This window comes from Cynocephalus volans, chromosome 13, assembly GCF_027409185.1.
Source record: "Cynocephalus volans isolate mCynVol1 chromosome 13, mCynVol1.pri, whole genome shotgun sequence".
NCBI lineage: Eukaryota > Metazoa > Chordata > Mammalia > Dermoptera > Cynocephalidae > Cynocephalus > Cynocephalus volans.
The window spans coordinates 38,536,042-38,564,010 of record NC_084472.1 but is presented as its reverse complement, the minus strand read 5'-3'; the positions used below and the strand labels follow the sequence as shown (position 1 = coordinate 38,564,010).

At 36.8% G+C, this 27,969-nt stretch overlaps 1 protein-coding gene across 1 annotated transcript in view; it reads left to right on the top strand.

The window, feature by feature from the left end:
• The window catches only part of RIT2 (Ras like without CAAX 2), a 387,665-nt gene that overhangs the window by 130,677 nt on the left and 229,019 nt on the right, over positions 1-27,969 (top strand). Inside the window, exon 3 of the mRNA XM_063077453.1 lies at positions 12,883-12,956. Within this exon, the coding sequence (XP_062933523.1) occupies positions 12,883-12,956 (74 nt within the window). The remainder of the gene's footprint in view (positions 1-12,882; positions 12,957-27,969) is intronic.

Below are 27,969 nucleotides of genomic sequence, written 5' to 3'. Positions count from 1 at the left end.
CAGTTTGATATATTCCTATTTGTTTTTTTTTTTTGTTTGTTTTCTTTTTGTTGCCTGAGCATTTGGGTTCATAATCATAAAGTCTGTGCCCAGTCCTTTTAGGAGTTTCATAGGTTCAAGTCCTGTATTTAAGTGCTTAATCCATTTTGAGCTGATTTTGGTATACGGTGAGAGGTACAAGTCTAGATTCATTCTTACACATATGAATGTCCATTTTTCCCAGCACCATATATTGAAGAAGCAGTCTTTCCCTAATGTATGTTTTTGATGCCTTTGTCAAAGATCAGTTGGCTGTAAGTTTGTGGGTTGAATTCTGGGTTCCCTATTCTGTTCCTTTGGTCTGAAGTGTCCATTTTTATGCCTGTACCATGCTGTTTTGGTTACTGTAGCTTTGTAGTACAATTTGAAGTCAGGTAGTGTCATGCCTCTGGCTTTATTTATTTTTGCTCGGGATTGCTTTGGCTATTTTGGGTCTTTTGCTATTCTAAATGAATGCTAGGATTTATTTTTCTATTTCTGTGAAGACTGTCATTGGTATTTTGCTGGGGATTGCATTGAATCTGTAGATCATTTTGGGTACTATGGTCATTTTCACAATGTTGATTCTTCTAATCTAAGAGCATGGAATGTCTTTCCACCTTTTTGTGTCTTCTTTAATTTATTCAGTAGTGATTTCTAGTTCTCATTGTAGAGATCTTTCATCTTTTCAGTGAAGTGGTTTCCTAGGTATTTTAGTTTTTTGATGACTATTGTAAATGGGCTAGCTTTCTTGATTTCTTTTTCTGTTAGTTCATTGTTACAGTATAAAAAAGCTACTGATTTTTGCATGTTGATTTTGTATGCTGCAACTTTACTGAAGTCATTTATCAACTGTAAGGGGTTTTGTTTGTTTTGTGTTTTGGGGTAGGCTTTTCTATATATAGGATCATGTCATCTGCAAACAGGGACCATCTGACTTCATCTTTTCCAGTCTGGATGCCCTTTATTTCTATCTCTTGCCTGATTGTTATGGGTAGTACTTCCAATGCTATGACAAATAGAAGTGGTGAGAATGGGCATCCTTGTCTTGCTCCTGTTGATTCAGGATGATATCTGTGGTGGGTTTGTCAAATATGGCTTTTATTGAATTGAAATACTTTCCATCTATACCTAATTTGCTGAGAGTCTTTATCATGAAAGGATGTCGAATTTTGTCAAATATTTTCTCTGCATCTATTGAAATAATCAGATGGTCTTTGTCCTTGATTTTGTTGATTTGGTGTATCACATTTATTGACTTGCATATGTTGAACCATTCTTGCATCCCTGGGATGATCCCACATGATTGTGGTGTACCTTTTTTTAAGTGTTGCTGTATTCTATTTGCTAATATTTTATTGCAGATTTTGGCATATATGTTCATCAAAAATATTGGCCTATAGTTTTCTTCTTTTGTTATATACTTGTCTGATTTTGTATTAGAGTGATGCTGGCCTCATAGAATGAGGTTGGGAGAAGAGCTTCTGTTTAAAAATTTTTTTTGAATAGTTTTAAAAGGGATGGTATTAATTCCTCTTTAAAGATTTGGTCTAATTCAGCAATAAAACCATGCAGTTCTAGATTCTCTTTGTTGGGAAACCGCTGATTACTGATTATTCAGGCTCATTGCTATTTATTGTTCTGTTCAGGTTTTCTATTTCTTCTTGCTTCAATCTTGATAGTTTGTATATGTCCAAATATTTATCCATGTCCTTCAGGTTTTCAAATTTGCTGGAGTATAGTTGTTTATAATAGTCTCTAATGATTCTTTGTATTTTTGTTGTATCAGTTGTCATGTCTCTTTTTTAATTTCTAATTTTTGTTATTTGGGTCTTCTCTCTTCTTTTTTTATTTTTTAGCTTAGCTAATGGTTTATCTATTTTGTTAATCTTCTCAAAAAAACAACTTGCTGTTTCATTGATCTCTTGTATTATTATTATTTTTTATTTCTATTTCATATAATACTGCTCTGATCTTAATTATTTGTTTTTATCTACTAATTTTGGAATTTAATTTCTTTTGTCTTTCTAGTTCTTTCAGGTATGGCATTAGGTTATATACTTGAAATCTTTCAGTCTTTTGATGTAAGCATTTAAACTTCCTTTGTAGTACCGATTTTGCAGTGTCCCACAGGTTTTGGCATAATGTGTCTGTATTTTCATTAGTTTCAAGAAATTTTTTGATTTCCTGTTTAGTTTCTTCTCAGATTCATGTGTCATTCAGGAGCATATTGTTTAATTCCCATGTGTTTGTATCATTTACAGAGTTTAGCTCCTTATTGATTTCTAATTTTAATTTATTGTGATCTAAGAAGGTACTTGAAACAATTTTAGTAGTTTTTAATTTAGTGAGTCTTGATTTGTGACCTAACATATGGTCTATCCTGGAAAATATTCCATGTGCTGATTAGAAGAATGTATTCTCTGTGATTATTGGGTGAAATGTACTGTTGATATTTTCCAAGTCCAATTGGTCTAAAGTGTGGTTTAAATCCCAGGATTCTCTGTTGATTTGTTGCCTAGATGATCTGTCCAATGTTGAGAGAGTGGTCTTCAGGTCCCCAACTGTTATTGAATTTGGGTCTATCTCTTTCCTTAGGTCTAATCCATTTACATTTACAGTTGTTACGGAAAAATATTGTCTTACTTATGGCATTTTATCAGTCTGCATTTGGATATTTTAAATATCTTTTGTTTCTCTCTTTCCCTTTTACTGTTTGTCTTCATTGTTTGTTGAGTTTTGGATGTGGTAAGATAGTTTATTTTAATTTTTGTTCTACTAGCAGATTTTGTTCTTCTTGTGCATTCATGGTAGTGATTATCCTTTTTTGGATTCCAGATGCAAGACTCCCTTGAGGATTTCTTGTAGGGCTGGTTGTGTGGTGGTGAACTTCCATAGTTTTTGTTTGTCTGAGAAATGCAGTATTTCTTCTTCATTTTTGAAGGATAGCTTTGATGGTATAGTATTCTTGGCTGACAGGTTTTCTCTTTTATTATTTTGAGTGTATTATCCCATTCACTTCTGGCTTGTACAATGTCTCCTGAGAAATCTGCTGTTAGTCTGATGGGCACTCCCTTATAGTTGACTTAATGCTTCTCTCTAGCTGTTTTTAAGATTCTCTTTGTTTTTGAGTTTTGCCAGTGTATTAGTCAGGGTTCTTTAGAGAGACAGAATCAATAGGATATGTTATAATTATATGAAAGGGATTTATTAGGGGAATTAGCTTACATGATTATGAAGAAAAGTCCCATGATAGGCCGTCTGTAAACTGGATGTTGGTAGTGTAGTTCAGTCCAAGTCCGAAGGTCTCAAAACTAGGGAAGGTGATGGTAGCCTCAGTGTAATTCCTGGAACCCAAAAGCTGAAGAGTCTCGAGCTCTGATGTCTACAGACAGTAGAGAAGAGGGTATCCCAGCTCCAGTGTATAGGGAGCGAGCTTCACATTTTCCCTCTCTCTTTTGTTCTCTCCAGGCCCCCAGTGGATTGGACGGTTTTGACTCACATTGAGGGTGGGTCTTTCCCACCCAGTCCACTCAGACTCTCATATTACTTTCTTCTGGAAACACCCTCACAGACACACCTAAAAAGATAGCTTTGCCAGGTTTCTCAGCATTCCTTCATCTAACCAAATTGAGACCTAGAATTAACCTTCACAAGTCTACTCCTTGTCAATGTGGTGCCCATACTATTTCCTTAAATCACACTTAGTTTTGAATGGTACAATAACATAATAGTTTTGCCTAACATGATACTCTATCCTGCATACAACTGGAAATGCATCAATTCCTTTCCAAGAAGAAACAGTACAGTCCTTAGATGGTATTTACCCTTCTCCCAATATCCCATAACTTAAAATTGCAAATACTATGAGGTAAGGTTAACACTATTTAAATGTTGGTATAAAATCAGTATGTCTCATGGTACATGATAAAGATCAAGAGGAACAAAAGCAAAGATAATTGCTTAATATGTGTACAGTATATATACATAGAGACATATTCTTAACAGAGCAGGGAGAACAATTACAATCCTCATTTCTGTAACTGGTCATATGGTCAAAGCTGGTATCTAACTGCTTTCCTCTACTACCCATTCTGTATTCCCTTTGCCTTCGGTGAGCACCTCAGCTGGCCATGGTTTGTTACCTGGTGGAGTGACCTAAAACTTCATCTCTGAAGACTGTGGGCCATTTATAGTCTTGCCTGTATTTGGTTGTTGTAATTTTCCATTGACCTTAATCACAGGGCATGATAGTACTAAGAGATGTCCTAAGGGATCTCCTGTATTCCAGATATAATGTTCCTTACTTCCATTGTGGAGTAATAGTCCAACATCCTCTTGGTAGTCTGGGTCAATCGCCCCAGCCAACACAGTAACTCCTTTCTTAGCCTGTTGACTCAGAGGCATGAGGGGCCCAAAGAGGCCAGGTGGCAGCCTTAACTTCCAGTTCAATGGGATCATTTTTGTGTCTCCTGATGGAAGCATTCCTCCCTCTGGAACCAAGACTGCTAGATCAGCAGAGCATAAATTTGCAGAGATAGGAAGAAAAAATTTTGCTAATGATTACCTAGGGGTAATGGCAAGTGGTGTCACTTCCATTCCCACTCCTTGATTCCTGGACCCTTGAATCCTGGCTATGGGAGGGACAGTACCATATATTGGATGCTGATTTAGAATATATACAGCCTTCTGGAGAACTTTGCCCCAGCCCTGCAAGGTATTGTCACCAAGCTGGTGCTGTAACTGTGATTTCAAAAGACCATTCCACCATTCTGTCAGACTGGCTGCTTCAGGATGATGGAAAACATGGTAAGACCAGTGAATTCCACAAGCATGAGCTTATTGCCACACTTCTTTATCTGTGAAATGAGTTCCTTGGTCAGAAGCAATGCTGTATGGAATGCTATGATGGTGAGTCCACAGATGCTAGTTTGGGCTGAAGCATTTCATGCTAGAAAGGAAAATCCATATCCAGTGTAAGTGTATATTCCAGTAAGTAAAAAACACTGCCCCTTCCGTGATGGATGCGGTCCAATGTAATCAACCTGCCACCAAATGACTGGCCAATCACCCTGGAGAATGGTGCCATATCAGGGGCTCAATGTTGTCCTTTGATGCTGACAGATTGGGCACTCAGCAGTTGCCGTAGCCAGATCAGCCTTGGTGAGCAGAAGTCCATGTTGCTGAGCCCATGCATAACCTCCATCCCTGCCACCATGGCCACTTTGCTCATGAGCCCACTGGGCGATGACAGGGGTGGCTGGAGAAAGAGGTTAACTAGTATCTACAGAACGGGCATCCTATCCATCTGATTATTAAAGTCCTTCTCTGCTGAGGTCACCCTTTGATGGACATTCACATGGGAAACAGATACTTCACATCCTTTGCCCTCTCAGAGAGTTCTATCCACATAGCTCTTCCTCAAATTTCTTTCTCACCAATTTTTGAATCATGTTCCTTCTACATCCCAGATCATCTGGCAAAACCACTGGCTACAGCCCATGAATCAGTATATAATTGCACATCTGGCCATTTCTCCTCCCAAGCATAGTGCACAACCAAGCGCACTGCCCAAAATTCTGCCCATTGAGAAGATTTCCCCTCACCACTGTCCTTCAGGGATGTCCCAGAAAAGGGATGTCATGCTACCACTGTCCACTTTTGGGTGGTGCCTGCATATCTTGTGGAACCATCAGTAAACGAGGCTCTAGCCTTGTCTTCCTCTGTCAACTGATCATAGGGAACTCCCCATGAGGCCATAGGTACAGGCTGGGAAAGAGAAGTCAGTGTAGCAGAAGTAGGAATCATGGGCATTTGGGTCACTTCTTCACAGAACTTACTTGTGCCTTCAGGACCTGCTCATGCCCGATCACATATATACCATTTCCATTTGATGATAGAGTGCTGCTGTGCACACCCAACCTTATGACTTGCTGGGTCAGGTAACACCCAGTTCATGATGGGAAGCTCAGGTTGCATGGTAACTTGGTGACCCATAGTCATGTGCTCCGTTTCAACTAAGGCACAGTAGCAGGCCAAGAGCTGTTTCTCAAAAGGAGAGTAATTATCTGTGGATGATGGCTGGGCCTTGCTCCAAAATCCTAAGGGTCCCCACTGTGATTAACTATAGGGGCTTGCCAAAGGCTCCAAACAGCATGCCTATCTGCCACTGACACCTCAAGGACCATTGGGTCTGCTGGACCCTATGACCCAAGGTGCAGAGCAGTTTGCACAGCAGCCTAGACCTGTTGCAGAGCCTTCTCCTACTCTTGGCCCCACTCAAAACTAGCAACCTTTCAGGTCACTTGGGAGATGGGCTAGAGTAACACACCCAAATGAGAAATGTGTTGCCTCCAAAATCCAAATAGGCCCATTGGGAGCTGTGCCTCTTTCTTGGTGGTAGGAGGGGGCAGATGCAACAACTTATCCTTCACCTTAGAAGGTATATCTTGACATGCCCCACCATTGGACCCCTAGAAATTTAACTGAGGCAGAAGGCCCCTGAATTTTAGTCAGATTTATTTCCCATCCTCTGACAGTCAAGTATCTTAGCAATAAGTCCAGATCATTTGCTACTTCATGCTCACTAAGTCCAATCAGCATAATGTCATCAATGTAATGGGCCAGCATAATGTCCTGTGGAAGAGAAAGGCCATCACAATCCCTGCAAACTAAATTGTGGCATAGGGCTGGAGAGCTGATAGACCATTGAAGTAGTACAATAAAAATGTATTTCTGGCCTTGCCAGCTGAAAGCAAACTGCTTCTGGTGGGCCTTATGGACAGGGATGGAGAAAAAGGCATTTGCCAATCAATAACTGCATACCAGATACCTAGAGATGTGTTAATTTGTTCAAGCAATGAAACCACATCTGGTACAGCAGCTGCAATTGGAGTCACCACTTGGTTAAGCTTACGATAATCCAGTGTCATCCTCTAAGATCTGTCTGTCTTCTTCATGGGCCACATAGGAGAGTTGATTGGGGATGTGGTGGGAATCAACACCCTGGCCTCTTTCAAATCCTTGATAGTAGCATTAATCTCTGCAATACTTCCAGGAATGTGGTATTGTTTTTGATTTACTATTTTCCTAGGTAGAGGCAGCTCTAATGGCTTCCATTTGGCCTTTCCCACCACAGTTGTCCTCACTCCACAGGTCAGGGAACCAATGTGTGGATTCTGCCAGCTGCTAAGTATGTCTATTCCAATTAGGCATTCTGGAACTGGGAAAATAATTACAGGATGGGTTCTGGGACCCACTGGACACACAGTGAGTTGGACCTGGGCTAAGACTCTATTAATCTCCCACCCCCATAAGCCCTGATTCTAACCAAAGGGCCACTGTGATGTTTCGGGTCTCCTGGAATCAATGTCAATTCAGATCCAATGTCTAGTAGTCCCCAAAAGGTCTGATTATTTCCCTTTCCCCAATGTACAGTCACTCTGGTAAAAGGCCACAGGTATCCTTGGGGGGGATGGGAGAAAGATGAATAGTATAAATTTTTGGTAGTGTCCAGGGTCCTTCCTCAAGGGGACCCTGCCACACCTTCATTAAAGGGGTTCTGAATCTGTAAACTGGTTCAAGTCCCAGAATTAATTGAGGAGTCAGGACTCTCTTTTTCTATGATTTGAGTTAGACTTTTGTTTACTTGACCTAGAGATTTCTGCTTATACAGATCAAGTAAGAATTTAGTAGGCTTCCTGTCTATTTGATTACAGGAACACCATGAGTAACTAACCAATGACATAGATCTATATGAGTCAGACTATTCTGATTACTGCTTTTCCTCTGCTGTCCATTATGGTAACTATACCCACCATGCCTTTGTCAGCTGAGTGTCACCACTTGGCCCCTCCTACCCCGGGATCCAATTAGTCCCATTGCCTTTAAGTGTTCCAATTGCTTGACTGCAGTTCCCACTGTAAGATCCAGTCTACAGAGAAGAGCAATAACAGGGTTCTTCAGGAATGCTGAGGCTCCCCTCACAAATCTGTTTCTCAAGGTATTGGTAAAGGGCATGTCTTCTGGAGCCTCCTAGGTTTTACATGACAAATCCACTCTAGCATTCCAATCTCCCTAAGTGTTTGGATCCCTTCATCTACAGTTAACCTAGGGAGGTCAGGCATCTCTGTCTTCAAAATCAGAAATTCTTCTGCTTGCTCTAGCCTGCTGCTTAAGCTTTCAGTTGTGTTTTTTATTTTGTTGAATGATTCTTTAGTTCCATGAGTTTTGCTTCATTCTTTTTTAGTGTTAATCTCTCTGTAAACTTCCTCCTCATATCCTGGATAGTTTTGCTCAGTTCATCGTGTGATCTAATTACGTCTTATTGTATCTCAGTGAGTTTCCTTTAGATTTTTACTCAGAATTCCTTTTTAGTCATTTCAAAGGTTTCCTACTCTATAGAATCTGGTACTTGACAGTTACTGTATTCCTTTGGTGGACACATATTTTCTTTTCCTTTTTTTTTTCCCCCTCATACTTCTAGTATATCTATGTTGATTTCTGGTTATCTAGTAGAGCAGTTGTATTTTTTACTCTCCTTCCCTGGATTCCACTGGTGACCCTCCTTGTGTCAATGCAGTTGAGTTGGTGATGGCCCACCTGCAAGCAGCAATGGCCACTGCAGGTGCTGCTGTGGTAGCAGGTTGCCCTTGTGGCAGTGGTGGTTGTGAAGGTAGCTTTTGCAGTCTCTCTGCATGGCAGCAGAGGCTCCAGTGACAGCAGGCTTCTTGCACGATGATGATGGCTGCCTGCTGGTGCTGATGGTGGCAGTGACTGCAGCAATGGTGGTTGCACCAGACTTCTGCTTGGCCATGATATCCACTGTGGCAGCCCATGCAGTTATTGTGTCTGCAGTAGCAGTGAGTTACCTCATGCCAGCGTCAGTGGCATCATTGGCTGAAATTGCCTCCCTGGTGTTTGTGGTGTCCTTGGCAGAAGCAGGATTAACTTGTCAGGGTGGCAGTAATACTGGTGGCTGCAACAGACTCTCTTGCATCTGCTGTTTCCACAGCAGCAGTGGAGTTACCTCACAGGGGCAGAATTGGCACCAGTGGCTGCATCTGTCCCCCCCACATCTGCAGTGTCTGCAGCAGGAGAGTTACCTTGTGGGGCTGGCAGGGGCATCAGCAGCTGCAGTTGCCTCCCTCATATCTGCAATGTTCACAGTGGCAGTGATGTTACCTCGTGGGGGTGGAAGCAGTGCTTACAGCTGCAACTACCTCCCTTGTATCTATGGTGTTCTTTACAACAGCGGGGTTACTTTGTGGCAGTGGCACTGGTACTGGCAGCTGCAACTGCCTCTCTAATGTCTGTGGTGTCCTTGGCAGCAACAAGATTATCTCATGGTGCCTGCAGCTGCAGCTGTTTTCCTCACTTCTTCAGTGTCCTTGGTGGAAGCAAGGTTAACTTGTGGCAGCAGGAATATTGGCAGTGGTTGTAGCCACCTCTCTTGCATCTACGGAGTCCAAGTCTATGGCTGCAGTGACAGGCAACCCACAGGACTACTGTTGTGTGGGGAGCTGCTCTGCAATGTGTGATGGTTCTGGGACCAGACAATGACTCTGGTGACTGTGGCAGTGGTAGCATTGGCCCTTTTTTGATCTTCTTCTGCAGGAGGAACATGCCCTGGACCCCTCCAGTCTGACATCTTCCTGGAAGTATCTACAACTAAAATATTCTAAAATAATTTAAGTGGATGTGTTTGTTCTGGGAAGGAATTAAATGAATTACTTTGGTAACATTATTTAGTACACCATATGCTCTTTTAAATTAATCAGTAAGTATATTTTTGATGATTATTGATAACATATCCCACCAAACCCTCTATGATTTACTTGGAAAGAAAGCATTCCCACATGGGTGAATATGAACAGCAAAAGTGACTTAGTTTTAATGTAGTTTCATGATTAATTTGAAGCAACAATAAAAATAAATCACAGCACAGTATGACTAGAGTTGGAATTGTGCTTTCTTGTTATAAAAGCAATACCATATGGGCAAATTTTCTTGATCCTTATAGAAATCCTAAGCAGTGACTAGCACAGTCAATTATCTCCATCTTTCAAATAAGGTCAAATGGCTGGCCAATTGTGACACAATTGTTTAGCAATAGATTTGAGGCTTTAATGCAGGCCTTATGTGTGGTAAGGAAGAGTGAGGAAGACACATCCTAAGAAAAGCAGCAGTCTCAAATTAAACATTAGTTTTATTTTATTTTTTTAGATTAATTTTAAGGTGATTGATGCCTCCAAGAACACGAACCAATTGTGCTTTTCTGCACACAAAAAAATATAACAGGCAGCTGCTACCATTTCTGCCTGATAAAGTTTTGTGTACATTTGGCCTTTTGCTTGAGAAGATAAATGAGCTCACTTCAGGATTGGGTCTATAGGCAGATGATTAAAATTCAGAGAAGTGTTTATATGCATTTCAGAGAGTATTTCTGACAGTAAATTTCTGCATGGGTGGTCTCAAAGGCAGTGAATGAATGGAAACAGAAAGAAAGATTGTTTATGTGGAGGAAATGAAAGGGATTAGTTTCTGTGGAGGCCAGGCAGGTGACCTAGATTTCCCACACTGGAATGTGTACTCAGGTGAACACATTTTTAAAAAGAGAGAAAAAAACCTTGGATAGAGAGCCTTGCTTTAGCTTCCAGCCAATTCATATTGAGTATCTTTGAAGGGGTCTTCTGATCCCAAGAAAAGCTTTTATTTGATATACATTTCATGTGCTGGGCTTTTCTGGGGCTCAGGTAATCACACAGAAAAGTTCTTGCCTAGATTACTCAATGTGCCCCTGGCCTCTGCAGGTTCTTCCTGGGGCCTTTAAGTTTAAATAAACATACATGAACTCTGAAAGTCTGTCTTGTGATCTTCAAGTCATACAGCCCTTTTCAAAATAACTATTTTTAGTTCCCTATGAAATTGAAAAACAACACCATGCATCTTCAAAACTATTGCAAGTAATTCCACAAGATTTCTCTTTTGTGAGAGGGAGATCAGTGAGTGTACAAAGAGCAGTGGAATAGAAAATAGAAAAATTGTATGGTTGGCCATATGCTGAATGGATTTAGGATGACTGGGAGTTGCCATAACAATACTAGGTAGACCACACTCTGCAAGTCATAGTTCCCACAACTTCAGCCTTCTGGAGCACAGTCATAAGGAATAAATTTCCTTGAAGTATACACACACACACACACACACACACACACACACACACACACACACACACACACACATACACATATATATATGCATTTATACATGTGTCTCCCACCATGATTGTACAAGCTTCTTGAGAGTAGAGACCATGATTGTGTGTGCCTCTGCATGTGTAGGGCCTCATATCCTCTACAACTAGTGAAAATTTGATTTGTGGGAGGCAATCAGCACTATGCATTATAATAGTACCTCCTGTGGATGATCATTGCTACTTTATAAATCAAAGGTTTCAGAAAATAATTAATTTGTTTATTTGTTGCTCAAAATCAATCCTACTAAGCAAAGGCCTGCTGTCTGAAGTGCATAGAAGCTAATGCCATGACACCAGTTTGGGGGAAAAGAAAAGTCTTACAGCATGTTGACCAGAAAAGAGACAGAAGCAAAACTCAAATCTGTCTCTCCGAAACAGGGGCTGGGCAGGTTGAATGAAAGAGGTAGTTTAAGGGATTGGCTAGCTCCAAATCAGTATATGGCAATGAAGCTACCAGATTTTCCTTGTTGAAGGACCTCTCACTTCATAGAAGATATCTAGAAGGTAAGATCCTTCTCTCTATACATGCTAAGCCTACATCCTGTAAGACAGCTTGCAAAACAATTTTAGACAGGAGATAGAACTAGTCAGATGGTTTTAGGTTGTTTTATCAAAAGTATGAATAGTTATTGACTCGTGCCAAAATCTAATTATGCTCTAAAAGATTTTAGCAGTGGTTCGGTCTGCTGTTGATAGGGATTGTGTTAAATCTGTAGATTGCTTTGGGTAGTATTAACATCTTAATATTAAGTTCAATCTATCAGTGCAGAATTTGTTTCCACTTATTTATGTCTTCCGTAATTTCTTTCAGCAATATTTTATAGTTTTCAGTGTACAAATCTTTATGTCCTTGGTTAACTTTATACCTAAGTATCTTATTCTTTTTTATGCTGTTGTAAATATAATTGATTTCTTAATTTGGGGAGTGGGGCGTTGCTATTGTTTGTATATAGAAACATATCTGATTTTTGCTGTTGATTTTGCATTTTGCAACTTTGCTGAATTGATTTTGTGTGTGTGTGTGTGTGTGCGTGTGTGTGTGTGTGTAGTCTTTATGGTTTCTATGTACGAGATCATGTTGTCTACAAAAAGAGATAATTTTGCTTCTTTTCCAGTTTTGATGATTCTCTTCTTTTTTCTTGCCTAATTGCTCTGGCTAAAACTTCCAGTACTATATTAAATAAAAGTTGTGAGTGCAGTCACCTTTATCCTGACCCTGATCTTCTTGGAAAAGCTTTTACCATTACAATGTCAAGATGCAATTTTGTTGTGCATGATTAGGAAAGAACAGCTACAATTGTTCCTGACGTTGCTTTCTAGGTGACATTGTTTCAGAGGTTGCTCTTTAGGTAACTAGAGCTCCTCACATCATAAAATTCTCCTGGTGAAGGAGAAATCTACCTGACTTCATTTTAATAGGAAACACTTTTTTCTGTATTTCCCTGAGTTACATCCTTCTCAATCTGTATACTTTACTTGAGCAACATATCTGCTTCTCTTACTTAATAATTTACTTAGAAAATCTTCTTTGTTATGAAACCTAAAAATTACTCATGGATTTTCCTGTTGAATATATTTAAGCATAAACTTTGTTTTGTGTTTTTCAGAAGATGCTTATAAGACCCAGGTTAGGATTGACAATGAGCCAGCTTATTTGGACATCTTGGACACTGCTGGCCAGGTAGGTGATTTTCTTGACTACTTTGTACTTTAACCTCAAATACATTTACCACAAAACAGAAGATGAGTTTAACTATGCAAACAGAAGAACAAATTTGTAGAAGCCATCAGGAGTTAAATAAGAAAAGAATTGGCATAAAAGTGTGACTCATTACCACGGAGAATGCTTCAAAATTTCCTCAAATTTCTCATTATAAAAGTGTTTGTGCAATGATGCCAATAAAATTATAAAATTAATAAAATAGTTTATTATACTTTCCCAAATGTGTACAAAACTCTGTCCTAGACCCTTATGTGATGATTTTTATTAGAAAAGTTTAGTAGAATATAAAAAAGGAACATCTGCTTAGCAAATATGTTCATGGAACCAGGGATAGAGAGGCAGTTCAGCAGGATGAGTGACGTAAATGATATTTAGCATGATCTAATACATTAGTTTGCAAACCTGAATAGAAGAACGAGGAAGAGAAATAATTTGTGTGATATAAAAATAAAAATAGAATAAAATACTACATAACAATTATAAGAAAATTATAAAGAAAAGTATCAGTTGAAATATCTCAAAGTCCTGGCTGTACTGAAGGGGATAGATATTTTATGTAACTTTATACTTTAAAAATAATCATGTTAAAAATATGAACTCATATATCAAATACCAGACATAAACAATATGACAAAAAGTAACAGATGGATGTGAGGGCGATCTGGCTGCGACATCTGTCACCCCATTGATCGCCAGGGTTGATTCGGCTGATCTGGCTGGCTAGGCGGGTGTCCCCTTCCTCCCTCACCGCTCCATGTGTGTCCCTCCCAAAGCTGCGCGCTCGGTCGAAGAGGACGACCTTCCCCGCTAGAGGAGAGGACCGTTCTTCCGTCAAGGGTATACGAGTAGCTGCGCTCCCCTGCTAGAACCTCCAAACAAGCTCTCATAAAGTAACAGAGGGGAAAAGGAAGGAATAAATAGAAAGTTTTTAATACAATATAAAGCAGAAAAGAAAAAAGTAAAGAAACAAAGAAAAAGCAAGATGAAGAGTAAGTGTAATATAGACACATAAAAATATCAGGAATCAAAATGAATGGAAATGAATTTATCTATCCTGGAATAGGCAAGTATTGCCAGTGTCATATTGAATAAAAGAATGAAACTAACCTATATTCAGTTTAAAAGAAACATAAGGGTTCAGAAAGGTGGCAAATCAAAGAAAAGGAAAAAAAAAAAAAAAAAGGTAAGCAAAAGTAGTTAAACCTAAAGTAGATATACCTGCATTGATATCAGGCAAAATAGATTTTTATGCAAAAGGAATTATTAAGGTGTAAAAATACCAGTTTGTAATGAAAATTATAATAAAAATATTTAAAAATTCTAATTTGTAACATTCAAGGCCAATGGAAAGAACTATAAATAAAAATATATAAATCCATAATCATATGTAGCGGGAAGTTTTAATACACCTCTGTAAGTGTTTAGTCATAACATAGTACAATTGTAAGAGGTTTGAAAACATTTAAATTAAATGGAATGCTGCAGTCAATAGAAAAGCAGGCATTCTTTTCACATAGACATGTTATTTGTATTTTTTTAATGATTTCTCATCTAATTGCAATGAATGTGTTCTGTTGGAGACTGATTATTTGGTGAATGTAGAATTTTACCTTCTGGTTTAGCATGTGATAAATTTTCATAAAATGTTTAAACTAATGGTTACTTTGGGAGGAAAGAAAAGGAAAGAAATTGGGATATGTGAGAGATAGAAAGTAGAATTGTAACTATTCATGTCATGATTTATGTTTCATTAAAGTTCTGATCAAATATAGGAAATTATTAATAGTTGAAACCCTAAATTATAGATACACAGGTTTTCAGTACATTATTTGTTTTGTACTTAAAGATTTTAATAATTTTAAAACATGTATTATTTTTCCATCTATATTATGTAACTAAAAAATAACTTTATTAATTGTCATATTGATAGTGTACAAGCCACTGGAAATAGGTGGTCTCTCTATATTTCTCAGTGATATAAAAAGTATTTGAAATCTAAATATCAATAAACTCATTTCTTTCCAGGAATGTTTGGATAATACATTTATGAAAGGGAAGCTTAAAGCACCTGGGAATATTTAGAATGGAAAAGTTATTTCAATTATTTGAAAGGGCTCTCTTAACTGAAGGAAAGTACACTTGTTTTTCAGGAGAACTGGAGGCTTGATTGGAGAAACTTTAAGTAGGTTAAATGTCACTCGATGTAATAGAGGGTTTATAGTAACTGAAAACCAAAAAAAATCTGCTTTAGGAAATAGCAATGTTGCTCTACTGGAAATATTTAGCTTGAATTATGCTTTGGTAGAAAGTGAAATCCTTTATTCACCGAATATTCATTCAGCGTATAGCATGTATGTGGACTTACCTGGTCCCAAATGTGGTGTTAATGTAATAGTGAATAGTTAGCATATGTCTTCTTCCCACTGAGGTAGGCTTAGTCATGTCACTGCTTAGGCCAATGGAATGGAGGCAGATGAGACAACGTGCTAGTTCTGGGCCAAAGTCTATAGAGGTTCTAAGAGTGCTTCCCAAGAGAAGAACATGCTGCAAGTAGTCCTTCATCCTGGAAAATAAGGAAATGTGGATCAGACCTAAACCCAACTCAAAGAAAGAAACAAAGCTCAATCTAACCCATCTAAGCCTGAAGTAGATCTGCTCCAGCCACCACACAGACTTGTGAACTAGAATAACCACAAACACTAGTTGCATTACAACCCTGAGTTTGAGGTGGTTTGTCATATAGCATTATTGTGGCAATAGCTTATCAATACAGCATGTTAATGGAGAATTTTTAGTTCAGTATGGCTAGAAATGTAGAATATTGCCTGTTTGTTGGTGAAGTGGTGAGTGATAAGAGATAAATCTATTACCTGGAGAACCTGAGATTCTATGCTCTGGTAATACCGAGAAACTTGTAAACACAAAATTAAAAAGATAAAGCTATTAAATTTGTATACCACTAAATATTTTTCAAAGCCAGTCTCAGCTGCAGCTAAACATACTCAGGAGTACCCCAACCTAAACAATGGTGATGTGTTGGCTTCTAAATGATTATTGAATATTCACATTCAGGATGTCTGTACAGTTGATTTAACAGAAGTTTCATCCATATAGGTAACAGGAGAGAAAACCATTGAAATACTCTTAATAATACCACTGTATTACTCAGTTTTTGTTGCTTATAATAAAATACATGGAACTGGGTGATTTATAAGAAGATGAAATTTATTACTTACAATTTCTGGGGCTGGGAAAGTCTAAAGTCCAAGGAATACATTAGGTAAGTCCTTGGTGGTAGCAATAGTGATGGCAGGGTATCACATTGCAAAATAGCAGAGCACAAAGAGACTAAACTCCTCATTCATTCTCCTTTTAAAACCCTCCAAAACATGCCCCGGACCACCATTTTTAACCCATTCACTGTGGCATGGTCCTACATTCTAACCATCTCCCTAAAGACCCACCTTTCAATTACCATAATAGGATTTCCCTCAATCAACAGTTACAGCAAGAATTAAGCCTCAATGAGGTTGGATGGGGGGGGGGAAGATCCAATCTACAGCAACAACCTTGTTTGTTGTTGCTGTTGTTGTTGTTGTTTTGTTTTTTGGTACTGTTAATTTTCAACACTCGTTGAACTTTTCTTTCCTTTCAACAAACCCAGGGGGTAGATAGAAAAGCTATTATTAATGTCACCACCTAGAATTTTACTAAAATGTCATACAAAGAAATGAAGTGACTGTTCTCTTGCAGAGATATTAAAGGCCAAGTCCTAATTTCTTTCATGTTTGTGCTTGTAGGGGAGAAAAAATAATATCTTTAGTTTTACCTGTTACAAGGTTTGTGGCTGAAACCCTATAACTAAGGACAGGTTAACCAGAGAAAAGTATAGCAAATGTATTTATCAAAGTTTTACATGACATGGAGGCTTTCCAAAATGAAGACCCAATGACCTAGGGAGAACTGTGAATTTTTATGCTTAGGTTTGATAAAGAACAATCATGTGAAGTATGATTGGGCAAGAAAGGGGCATGATCTAATGGTAATAAACTGTGGGAAATTTAGCTAGGCCATTTTTTTTTTCAGATTTTTTCTGGCTCTCTACAACATTCCTTCCTTTTGGGTATAGAGCCAACCACCTGTCACATGAACATCTTCAAAACATGGGGGGTTGGAGAAAGTCAGAGAAAGCTTTCTGCTTCTGTGGTATTCTCAGTTTTCAAAGTGCCATGTTTTAAAATAGTGTGGCCTGCACTCTTTCATTCTATACACACAACCTTGCAGTACCACAGTAATACATCCCCTGGAAGAAAATTTGGGTGTCACCAAATCCAAATTGGAAAGAACTTCTATGCTAACTATTCTTCCAGTGTGGCAATTAATTTTTCAATGCTCAGTTCTCCCACCAAATGCTGATTAATCTTTTCCATTGATAATAAGTCTGTTTCTGGAAGCAGACAAGCACAGCCTTTGAAAAACTTTGTTAGAAAGGGTTTTCTTTCAATGAGCTTAAAATTTCTTTTCTATCATTCGCATCTATTGGTCCCAGACCTATCCCTTGAAAAAAATTATATTACTCATTTTATAAATGAAAAATTTAAGCCTCCTAGTGGTGATGTGACTTATATAAGGCAATACAGCAAACTCTTGAGTTAGTGGTGACTAGAATCCATCCACATTCCCAATTGAGTTTCACACGTGAGCTCTTTCTTCTTTCACCTTTCTTATGGAATTGCTTAGTGTACACCAAGGAATGCTATAGGTCAAAAAAATGCAGAGTAGAATTAAATTGTGTTTCTGCCCTCAAAAGGCTTGATATTTAGGGAAGTATGGAGGTGCCAAATTAATAACTGCACCAAATTATGAAAAGGACTATGGTAAAGGCACATAGAAAATTTTGATAATGGATTGTCTTTGATCCCTAAAGTATCTAAATCAAAAATAAAAGAAAGGTTTTTTTCTTTAAATAATTACACGTGTATTAAAATGACACTCTAATAAAATATATATAATAAATTCACTTTAATTATAAATATATTGAATCATTCTCATCTTTACTAGAAATAATAAAAGTCAAATACTCTGGATTTTTTTTTTTAACATACTAATATATCCAGTCACTGAAATGTCCTAGACTTAGGCATTGCACCAAACCTGGCTACCGCCCTGATTAAGTCCTTCTGTAACAATAGGAAACAGTCGCAATTTAGTCTTCAGTTTAGCCCCTAGCCACCTCTGCAATCGAAGCAAGTCTCTTAGCTAATCTGGACCTAATTTACTCATCTGTGAAATGAAAGAATTAGATTTGATCTCTAAGGTGTCTTCCAGGTTTAAAACCCTGTAATTTTCTGAATTACTACCAGCCAGAATTTCACGTAATTCCTTCCTGAAAGCTCTAATTGTTTTTTAGTCATGAACCATTCCTTTTCTTTTCTTTTTTTTTCTTTTTTCCTTAGTTTGTGGCTTATCCTTAGAGAGAATACTTTAGGATGTGGCCCCATCCTCAGAAATCAACTATCCCACAAATGGTTGTGTATATTTTAGGGCTAAAATTGTTCCAAAATTGGATATAAAGTTCTGAGATAATCAAGAAGAACTATTGGAGGTATGGTTGGGACAGCTCCTCACCAATTACATCCTAGTGTTAACACAAATGCCCCAACGCTTTAGTCAGTTTTCATTGCATTTTGATAGTTTTTATTGTTTGATAAATGCTAAGTTACTAAGAGTCAATGCAAGCAGCCTCATATTAAAATCAAAAGGCATGAGAATGTGGGCTTTAGGAATTTTCCCAGTCTTCAATTTTCCAAGAGTTTTCTTCAAATAGATGCATTGTCAACTAGGCACTAAGGAAGTATAGAGATTTCTACTCTCCATCAACCACCTCCTCCAATGTACTTCTGCCTGCTGCCTGCCCAACACCAGACTCTGATACAGGTTTCCTATTATCTTAAAATGTGCATTTCTTTCACATGCCTCTCAAATCACACCCTGTAGACATCATCTAGTCCCTGTAGAAGTAAGATTATTTTAAGAAACTGTTGTAACTCTAGAAATAAGGCTTAAACTGAGAGATTTGCCATAGTCAGAAATATATGAGAAAGAAAAAGAACATTTAAAAATATAGTCATATTTTAAAGTTCAAACTGTTATTATAAGCACTATAATTAAGAGAATCAACAAAGATCAATCCACCTCTTAACATGAAAAGACAGAGCATGTTCACAACCAGACTCGTGTCCTGAACTGATAAAGCTTGATCACAGGATTTGTGCTTGAGAAAATAAGCCAGGGTCATGGTGATCTATTGTGTTGGGTTTGAGATGCTTGAAAACAATTCACTATTAACATTACTGCAAATAGGCTGGACATGAATCCTGATTTCCAGGGACATTCCTGGTTGGCACCTGCTGTAGAGCAATTAATGCTTGTTAATTTTCTTCCTTTCTTTTTTTTTTTTTTTTTTTTTAGCACACTGCCTTTCTTTCAAAAGTGCTACACTTTAGATGATAACTTATACAGCCATCCATAGTACAAACAAATTGTTAGCCCTCTTTCTCCAAAAAGGTGGCTTTAAAACATGACTATAAAACCACCTGTTTTTTAAATATGCAAACCTGGAAAGCAAACAACTATGCTGAACAAGACCAGAAACCAGAAAACAAACAAAAATGCCAAAACAAATACCAAAAAATCCATAAAATATATGATTATGAACTGTCTCATAAAAAAGGAGACTACCAGGTTCTCATTCTGAGTCTATTTGATATTAGGATCAGATATAATAAGTTGGTTATCTTTTTTTTTTCAGTTTATAGTTTTTAGAACCAAAATTCCGAAGTGGGTTTATAGATGCAAATATTTTAATAATAAAATAAACTAACAACTTATAATTTAGGAAGAGGATAAATTATTTTAAAATACAAGATAAAACTCAAAAATATTTTAGAAGCATGTAAGTCTAGAACCATTTGCTATCACAGCAAACATTTCTACAGCTAGGTGCAATCATAATGATATTCATAAAGAGCACTGTTAAACTATCAAGAAATTATAACTTATGATTTGGACTTTCTGGTAAAAAAAAAAGCGAAAAGTGTGCAATCTTAAAAATACTTATACAAGATGACTATTTTTAAAAGTATGTTGTAAGGGTGAATGTTTCTATTGACTCAGGGAAAAAAAAAATAACTAGACCATGAATTGCAAAATATTTACATAAGATTTTCCAAGGCTGATCACAGTGCTCTTAGTAATTTGGCGTATTTAAGAGGCAACTATGTGAGATTATATGTCTGTACATATCTGTGTGTATGTGTGTATATCACATTCTCAACATGATTAATTAGGCATTCATAGGATTACAGCACTGAATTAATTGTTTCATAGTGATACAAGAGAAATGAAATCACTGTGGTCCTTGACCTTCAAAAATTTACATTTTTATATTTGTATGTTAAGAAAAAATTTCTACTCAAATCTGAAGAAAGAAATGTCAAATTTCATTACCATATTTTTAATCATATCACCTCTTTAGATTTCTCTCATAAATAGTGAATGTTCTTATCAAACCATGCTTTAAACATCTAATTACTCACTAAGGTGATATGTAAAACGTTAAGATTTATATTTATCATTTGTATTTTTGGCTGAAACTTGGCAATTTCAAGACTAAACTTACCAAATTAAAATAAGATTGATTTGTACTTGTCATAAATGTACTAAGTAAAATGACTACCAAGGTTCTCTAAAGTATGCTTTTGATAGAAATAGCTGAAAAACAGTATGTCATTGAATGACCTCTTCATTCACTTCTCAGCTTACTGGTTGTCATTAATCCAAAGCATTTCCTTCAGTATTTCATTTTTGTGATGGACAATGTTAGAGCTTTGAATCCTATAATTACTGCTGGGCCACTGTGCAAACAGAACTTTCACTAAGAATAATCCTTAGCAGAAACTCTGCAGTCAATTTATAAATATTTTTATTTGATATGTATGTAAATGACTATAATTATGAATATTGAAAATTGGAAGGGGCTTTAGAGGTCACATATTTCAGTTCCTTTAATTTACAAATAAAGACACTGGAGGTCAAAAGAGGTAAATGGTTTATCCAAGGTCACATGGCTTCTAAATGCCAAAGCTAGAGTGATCCTAGCATTATGCCCATGAGTCATGCCTATAGTCCTACAGTGATGTGGCTATATTAAGTATTCTAAAAGCCATCTCTATGAATGTAAATATTACTGGACTATCTATGAATGGTAGTGCTTGTTATTTGTGTTTTACCTTTTTTGGCAATGTCAATGATATTATGATTAAAAGAGACTTAGTTGGAAACTTGTACAGGATACTGTAAGAACAATGTATGGAAACCTCAAGATGCTAAAATCATAAGAGAATCTGAAAAACAAAAAATGACATCAGTACAAGGGTTTGTTTACCACCATCTTTTGGTTTTCTTTACATCCTTCATAATATTTTGTTAAAGGATTTTATATTCCCTAATTCTAAACTTTGATGTATTTTCACTTTTCCCTGCATTACATTGTCTATATATAGATCAACTGAGAAAGGACTTAGATAATAAAAACAAATAATAATATTAAATTCTATTTGGCATCTATATGAATGACTGAATTTGCAAAAATTATAGGTTTAGTCTGCATCACTTTCTGAAACTCCAGTATAGTTATATGATGAAGGAAGGACACAGCTAAGAAGAATACTCAATCAAAGGGAATGAAACATATTGGTCATTTGACCTATTTTCTTCTCACATCTGACATAAATGGTTTATGTAGCATTAGCTTAGTCAAAATATTTATTGTCCCTGTGATTTACTCTCTCCCCATTTTTAAAATAAAGAGCTTGGATTAAATGTTATTTAAAACTTTGTTTTCTAACATTCTATCATTCTTAAAACTGGTTCTTTTAGTCACTTAACAGTAAAACTACTCTATATTGAACACTGGTTATGTTCTCTGAACAGTACTGATAGCTATGACAGACTCAAACAAGTTTGAAAAATGTTTAAGAAATTTGCAACTTAGTAATAAAGGCAAGAGGTAATAGCTGGGTAAGAGAAATGTCATTAATGTGTCATAACGGCAGCTCTCACATAAGTTTAAGAGTGAAAATCAACTGTTTTTTGCTCATGAAACATGATAAGCAGAGAAGGGTAAATCAGGAAGACTTCTCCAAGCAAACTGTTAATATCACTGAGGAAGTATATTTATACACACAACCTCTGATATCCTAGTTTGTTAAAAGAAAAACACTTGGATAACAGTGCCTATCATCACAGACATTCTAAGAATGGGACATTTTGATGATAAAACCAAAGGTATTATAAAAACTTTTCCTTTGATTTCTCTCTTTTCTCCTTTCATGTAGATAGCAGACTTATGATGTTAAAACTTTTTTCTGGTTCTTTTCAGGAACATAGTCAGAGTGAGAGCGATTTTGGACATGTTGAGAGCATCGGTACATCTGGAAAGCTATGAGGGGTTCAGGATTCAGAGGAAAGGAAGTGAAAAACTGGGTCTTTGAGACTAATTTTATGCTTAAGGAAGAAGCGTGATGCTTCTTTATAGGTAAAATTTCTACACTTCACAACACAGGTTAGCAGGTTGAGAACATATACGATAATAAGGGGGAAAAAGTGTTATCCAGAAATAAGGATATGAATTTGGATGGAGTGACCTACAGACCCTGAGAAACATAAACAGGATGCAGGAGAAAATCACTTGGGAAATGCCAAAGTCCCTGTATTTGTCTAAAGACAAAATTGCAGCAAATTTAGCTTAACAATCTAGTTCATTTTTGTTTGTGATTCTACAATTGGGCAATACCTCATTTTGTAAAATAGAACAAGTGTTCCAATGAGTTGAGCAGAAGAGACTGGCTTTATAGGCAGTAAAGGGCTGAAGAAATCAGAAATAAGGAATAGAAGGCAAATTGGTCCTTTCAAAGTTACTTTCCTTATAGGGTTAAAACAGAGGGAAATTTCTTATCATGCTAGGTCAGATAAGGTAGACCCCTTCTGACTGGTTGCTATGAATCTGTTTGCTTGTTGTTTTTAAAAACCTGGCACATTTCAGAGTTCAGTTTGATTACATAGCATCTAGTGTATAGTGGCTCACTTCTGCTTTAATCTGGTCTGCTGGGACCCAGCGCAGGAGCTCAGTCCAAACAATGGCTTCCTATAACTTTGTTTAACATGTTATATGCTTCATATCTAATATATCAAGCTTTAAATAGTTCAATTATTTTCCTTTATAAGATTTAAAGATCCTTTAACTGAGGCATTTTGCCTTCTCCTTTTATGTCCCTGTTCATGTCTGGTGTCTTGTTAGGTAGATTGTAGATGCTTTTTAATTACACAAGGGGATATTGAAATATTCATAGAAAGGTTAGTATTATCTTTTAATTCTATTTTTCCATGAACTGTTTAAAGTACCCTCATATAGCTTTTGCAGTCAACTGAAGAAGAAAATAAAATATCTAGCGCTCTTTTTGTTTCAAGACTCCAGGTGAATTTATTTTCTATTGCCCCATTCTTAATCCTAAGAATATTCAAAAGCCCTGCAAATAAGTGTTGCATTTCATTTGAAATTCAGAACCGTATGGAGTTTGGGGAACCAATCTTCTCCATTAGAAATCGATTCTGCAATTAGGCAGCCGAGCTGATGAAATGCTCTCTTTCAAGGAACTTGGGTTATTTTTTGGACCAACTACCGGTAAATTGCATGCTGATGTTGACTTCAATGAGCAACAGGAGACAAAACTGTGACCAAAAGAGCTGGAAAATATATTGCCCCAGAGCCATTAAGTGCCTTCAAAGTAAGTAAGAAACTTCTTCTAATCAATAGAATTCGATGAGGAGCCACTTTATGTAGAATTATCCTGGAGATTGTTAAGTTTATTTGTATACTGGCATCCTCCGAATTCTGAATTCTTTTCAATGCAAATGAAAATGATAATGAGCATCTCATTCAGAGACTAGTCACAGTAACAGGGGGTCTAAGTTAGAAGGACAGTTTGAAATTAAATGAGGCGTCCACCCACTAGGCTAACAAGTATCTTCAGTATCACTAAGAAATCAAAAGACATGCTTTTTCCACCAGACTCCTAAGCCAAAAATTCTGCACCCTGCTTTCTACTTTGAAGCAAGGCTGTTTGACTCCCAAGCCTCTTCAAATAAACTTGCTTTCATTCCCTAGACATATTATTTTCCATAAGTATCTCTGGCAGTTGTCTAGGATCTTCCAGCTTATTATCCAAAAATGCTGTTCTCTCATCCTGAATCAATTCGATTTTAAAATGAAATTTAAAATATCTTAAATAATGAAAATTCAAAAACATTTTTATCAGTAATATTTTAATGGGCTCATAAACTGAGTCCTTCAAAGGATGAAAATAATTTTAAAATCATTTTAAATGGGTTTCCCCTTCTCATTTTCTTTTTTTTATTTTAATTGTCTGACTATAATACGAGAAAGCTCCATTTACAATAAAATGCAAAATGCTATTATATCTCTTTGCAGATGTCCAACTTTGATTTCAGACTCAAGTTGCTGTTCTGGGAAACCCAAAGTGCTTTCTGGTAGATCTACTGATTATTTTATTTCAGGCAGGTTTTATGTGTAAGTGTTGTAGAGGTCTGCTTTCATAGCTACCAATGCTTTCACCCCTGAACTTTTCTCTACTTTACTGTAAGATCTCAAATTTCAGATAAAAGATGTTGCATTATGGAAAAATAAAGAAAATAGGCAATACAGATGAGATGGTAATTTTTGTATAAAAAACTGTAATGAGCTAAATCTAGCCAAATATCATCTTCTCATTAAAGCACGGGAGGTCAATAGGACCAATATATTTGTAGAAACTCCAGGGACAGTGCTATGTAAAATGCATACCACCTCTCCCCTCAGAGAAAATACCATTTGGGAAGTTGTTCTACTAATTGGTGTCAAAAAGCCAGATGACTCCATTCTAGTAGTGGTTGTTAAAGAAGAATTATTGCTTATTTCACTTTGTGTCTCTAATGAGACCATAAACATTGTAGCATAAATAGCAACACAAACAGTGGCTCAATGGATGTGCTTATGAAATTTAACTGGGGGGTTAAGTCACTCACAGGGGTCACACGTCTTCACAATAGATCTATGTCATGATGCACAACTGCTCTCTTAACTTGGTCTTAGGTGCCACGTGTGCTTCAAGCTTGATCTTGTACTCTAATTGTAGATAAGAGAACTAGGACTATAGTTAGAGAACTAGTGTGGTCTCAATGGAGAGTCAGTTATCAGAGGATAGTGTTAGAGTAAGCACAGCTGAACAATTCTAGCTAAGTCTTATTAAGAACTTGCAGTATGAGTGTAATCCTTTTAGAGATTCAGCATTCCTATGTTGAATCCAAGTTGTGTTCAGCAATAAGTTGGCCAGCCTTACTCTCCAATCATTTTCAAAACTCCACTTCTGGAGTAACTGGTAATAATTTTTTAAAAACCACACATTTATTATACTTTGAGAGAAAAGAAAAGACAATGCAGAATTTGAGTCACTTCAGAAAAAACTGAAGTTCCTGAATTGCTTTTACAGTAGAAAATTGGGGTAAATGCTAGGTGGGTATATAATAACTATAACATTTATGTTTTTATTTTCAAATTTTTATTATTTGATTTATAAACTCTATAACTGGATTGACTTTTAAGATAATCCCCAGAGCTATATCTTCTTTTCATCCCATGAATAATATTGTTCTGAAATATGACCCCACATCCTTAATCTTACTAATCAGGTCTCAAAGATATAAGGAGAAACTTTAGGAACCTTAATAATAAACAAACAAACAAACAAAAACTAAAAATCAAACAATTTTAAGCATTAAAAAAACTTTAAAGATGATTGATTAAAAATATGCAAATATATGATGTTCTGAGAATCATGTTTAGTACCTGGAAGATGATTTTTCTTCTATTCTGAGGAAATGATGAGCAATACCCTGTCTATGAAAACCAAACATGCTACTCAACATATCTGCTGATAATAGCAAACTGTATACAGTCTTAATGGAGTGAAACTTGAACAGGGTTTAAGACAGTACAATGAGCCTATAAACTTCTTAACTATTTGTTATTGATACCATTTACTTTTTAAAAAAAAAAATCCTCTTTTACCTCATTACCTATTTGGTGATATAGATAGTCTCATTCATCTTTGGAAACTCTACTTATTCTAAATTCACTTTAGTGAAGAGGTAGCAGCTGATGGCTTTATCAAGTGCTCCATAGGCATGGTGATCTCCATAGATATCATTCAAGAAATTTCCCAAATTTAGGCATAAGATAAATGATTCAGTTATTTTTCCATAAACTGTAATGTCCTCGTCAGGCTGCTGATTCCTTTTGGAATGGTTAAACCTCTAAGCAATGCTTTATAGTGCAAATCAATTATAAACATTTTTTTTTTTTTTTTTAAAGATGACCGGTAAGGGGATCTTAACCCTTGACTTGGTGTTGGCAGCACCACGCTCAGCCAGTGAGCGAACCGGCCATCCGTATATGGGATCCGAACCCGGGGCCTTGGTGTTATCAGCACCGCACTCTCCCGAGTGAGCCACGGGCCGGCCCAATATAAACATTTTTTAATGCGGGAGTTTCATCACATGAATTAGTCTAAATGGAGTGCAGTGACCTAAATCTGACAAATGACTGGTCCGTATAGCCTGTTAAGAGAGTGGAAACATACTAGCTTGGGCCTTCAATTCTGTTTGCTTCAAGATAGAATGAAAGTCTCTTAACATGTAAAACCCAGAAAATAGACTAATATGAAAATATTCAATAAGCCACAAAGCTGTCACTTTAAAGTTAGTATCTGTTTAAGGTCTAGAACGAAGCCTGTAACTGTGGATTTAAGAGCAATGGTTTAATGCTTGCCAGACTTACCATTAAATGGATTGTAATCCCTGAAATCAGAAAAAAATTTTTTCGTTCATTTTTTTTTAAAGTCTTATTTTTAAAACGTATTTTTCTTTTGTGGCCTTAAAATTACTATGTTTTAATAGTGACAAAATTCCTACAATTTTTAACTCTAGCAATTAAAAAGACAAACAATAAGCCCCCAAATTATTTTGTAAACAATAAAAATATCTCATTTAGTCAACAAATTTTTATTAAGAGCCCATTTTGTTTACACATGAAGCAGAAACAAGAAAAAGTATGAACAAGGCAGAAAGGAACTAACCTCATGGACCTTGGTCTAGTGCAGAAGACAGATGTAAAACAAAACTAAACTAAACTAAGGGAAAATTTGCAACTGTGCAAAGGGAACCTGGCCTAATACGGAGGGTGAAGGTTTTAAGCTGAGGCATGAGTTTTAGTTCATGAGGCAGACAGAAGAAAAAACAAACAAAAACCTATTCCAGGTGTGGGAATTGACATGTGCATATGTCTGTAGCAGGAGAGAAGAAGGCAAGTTTCAAACTCAGAGGCACACAGTTCTGCTCAGGCAGAACACATGTGAAGAACCATGTGCCAAAGTGGGGCTAAGAAGGTCAAAAAGGTCATTACAATTATACTCAGTTAATCATTCGGAATTTTATTGCATGAGTAATGGGACGTTGTTAATGAAGAGTAACAGAACTGGGAGTGTATTTTTAAGTGTTCACCCTGTCATAGTATACAGAAAGATCTGTGAGGAGACAATAAATGTAGAGAGATCACTAAGAGGGCTTTATAGACTTCAAGGAAAAAGTTGGTGGCCTGGCTGTGTGGATGTGAAGAACTGGCACACTCGAGTCATTTCAGATGTAAAAATAAGATTTAGGAAAATGTTCCAGAGTTACAAACTTGGCAATATTGGTAGTCTAGTCATGGTCTGACATTTTAGCATTTTTCATAATCAAAATATATATTGTATCTGTTAACATTGCTTTGTTATAAAAATACTTTCCCCAGCTTTCA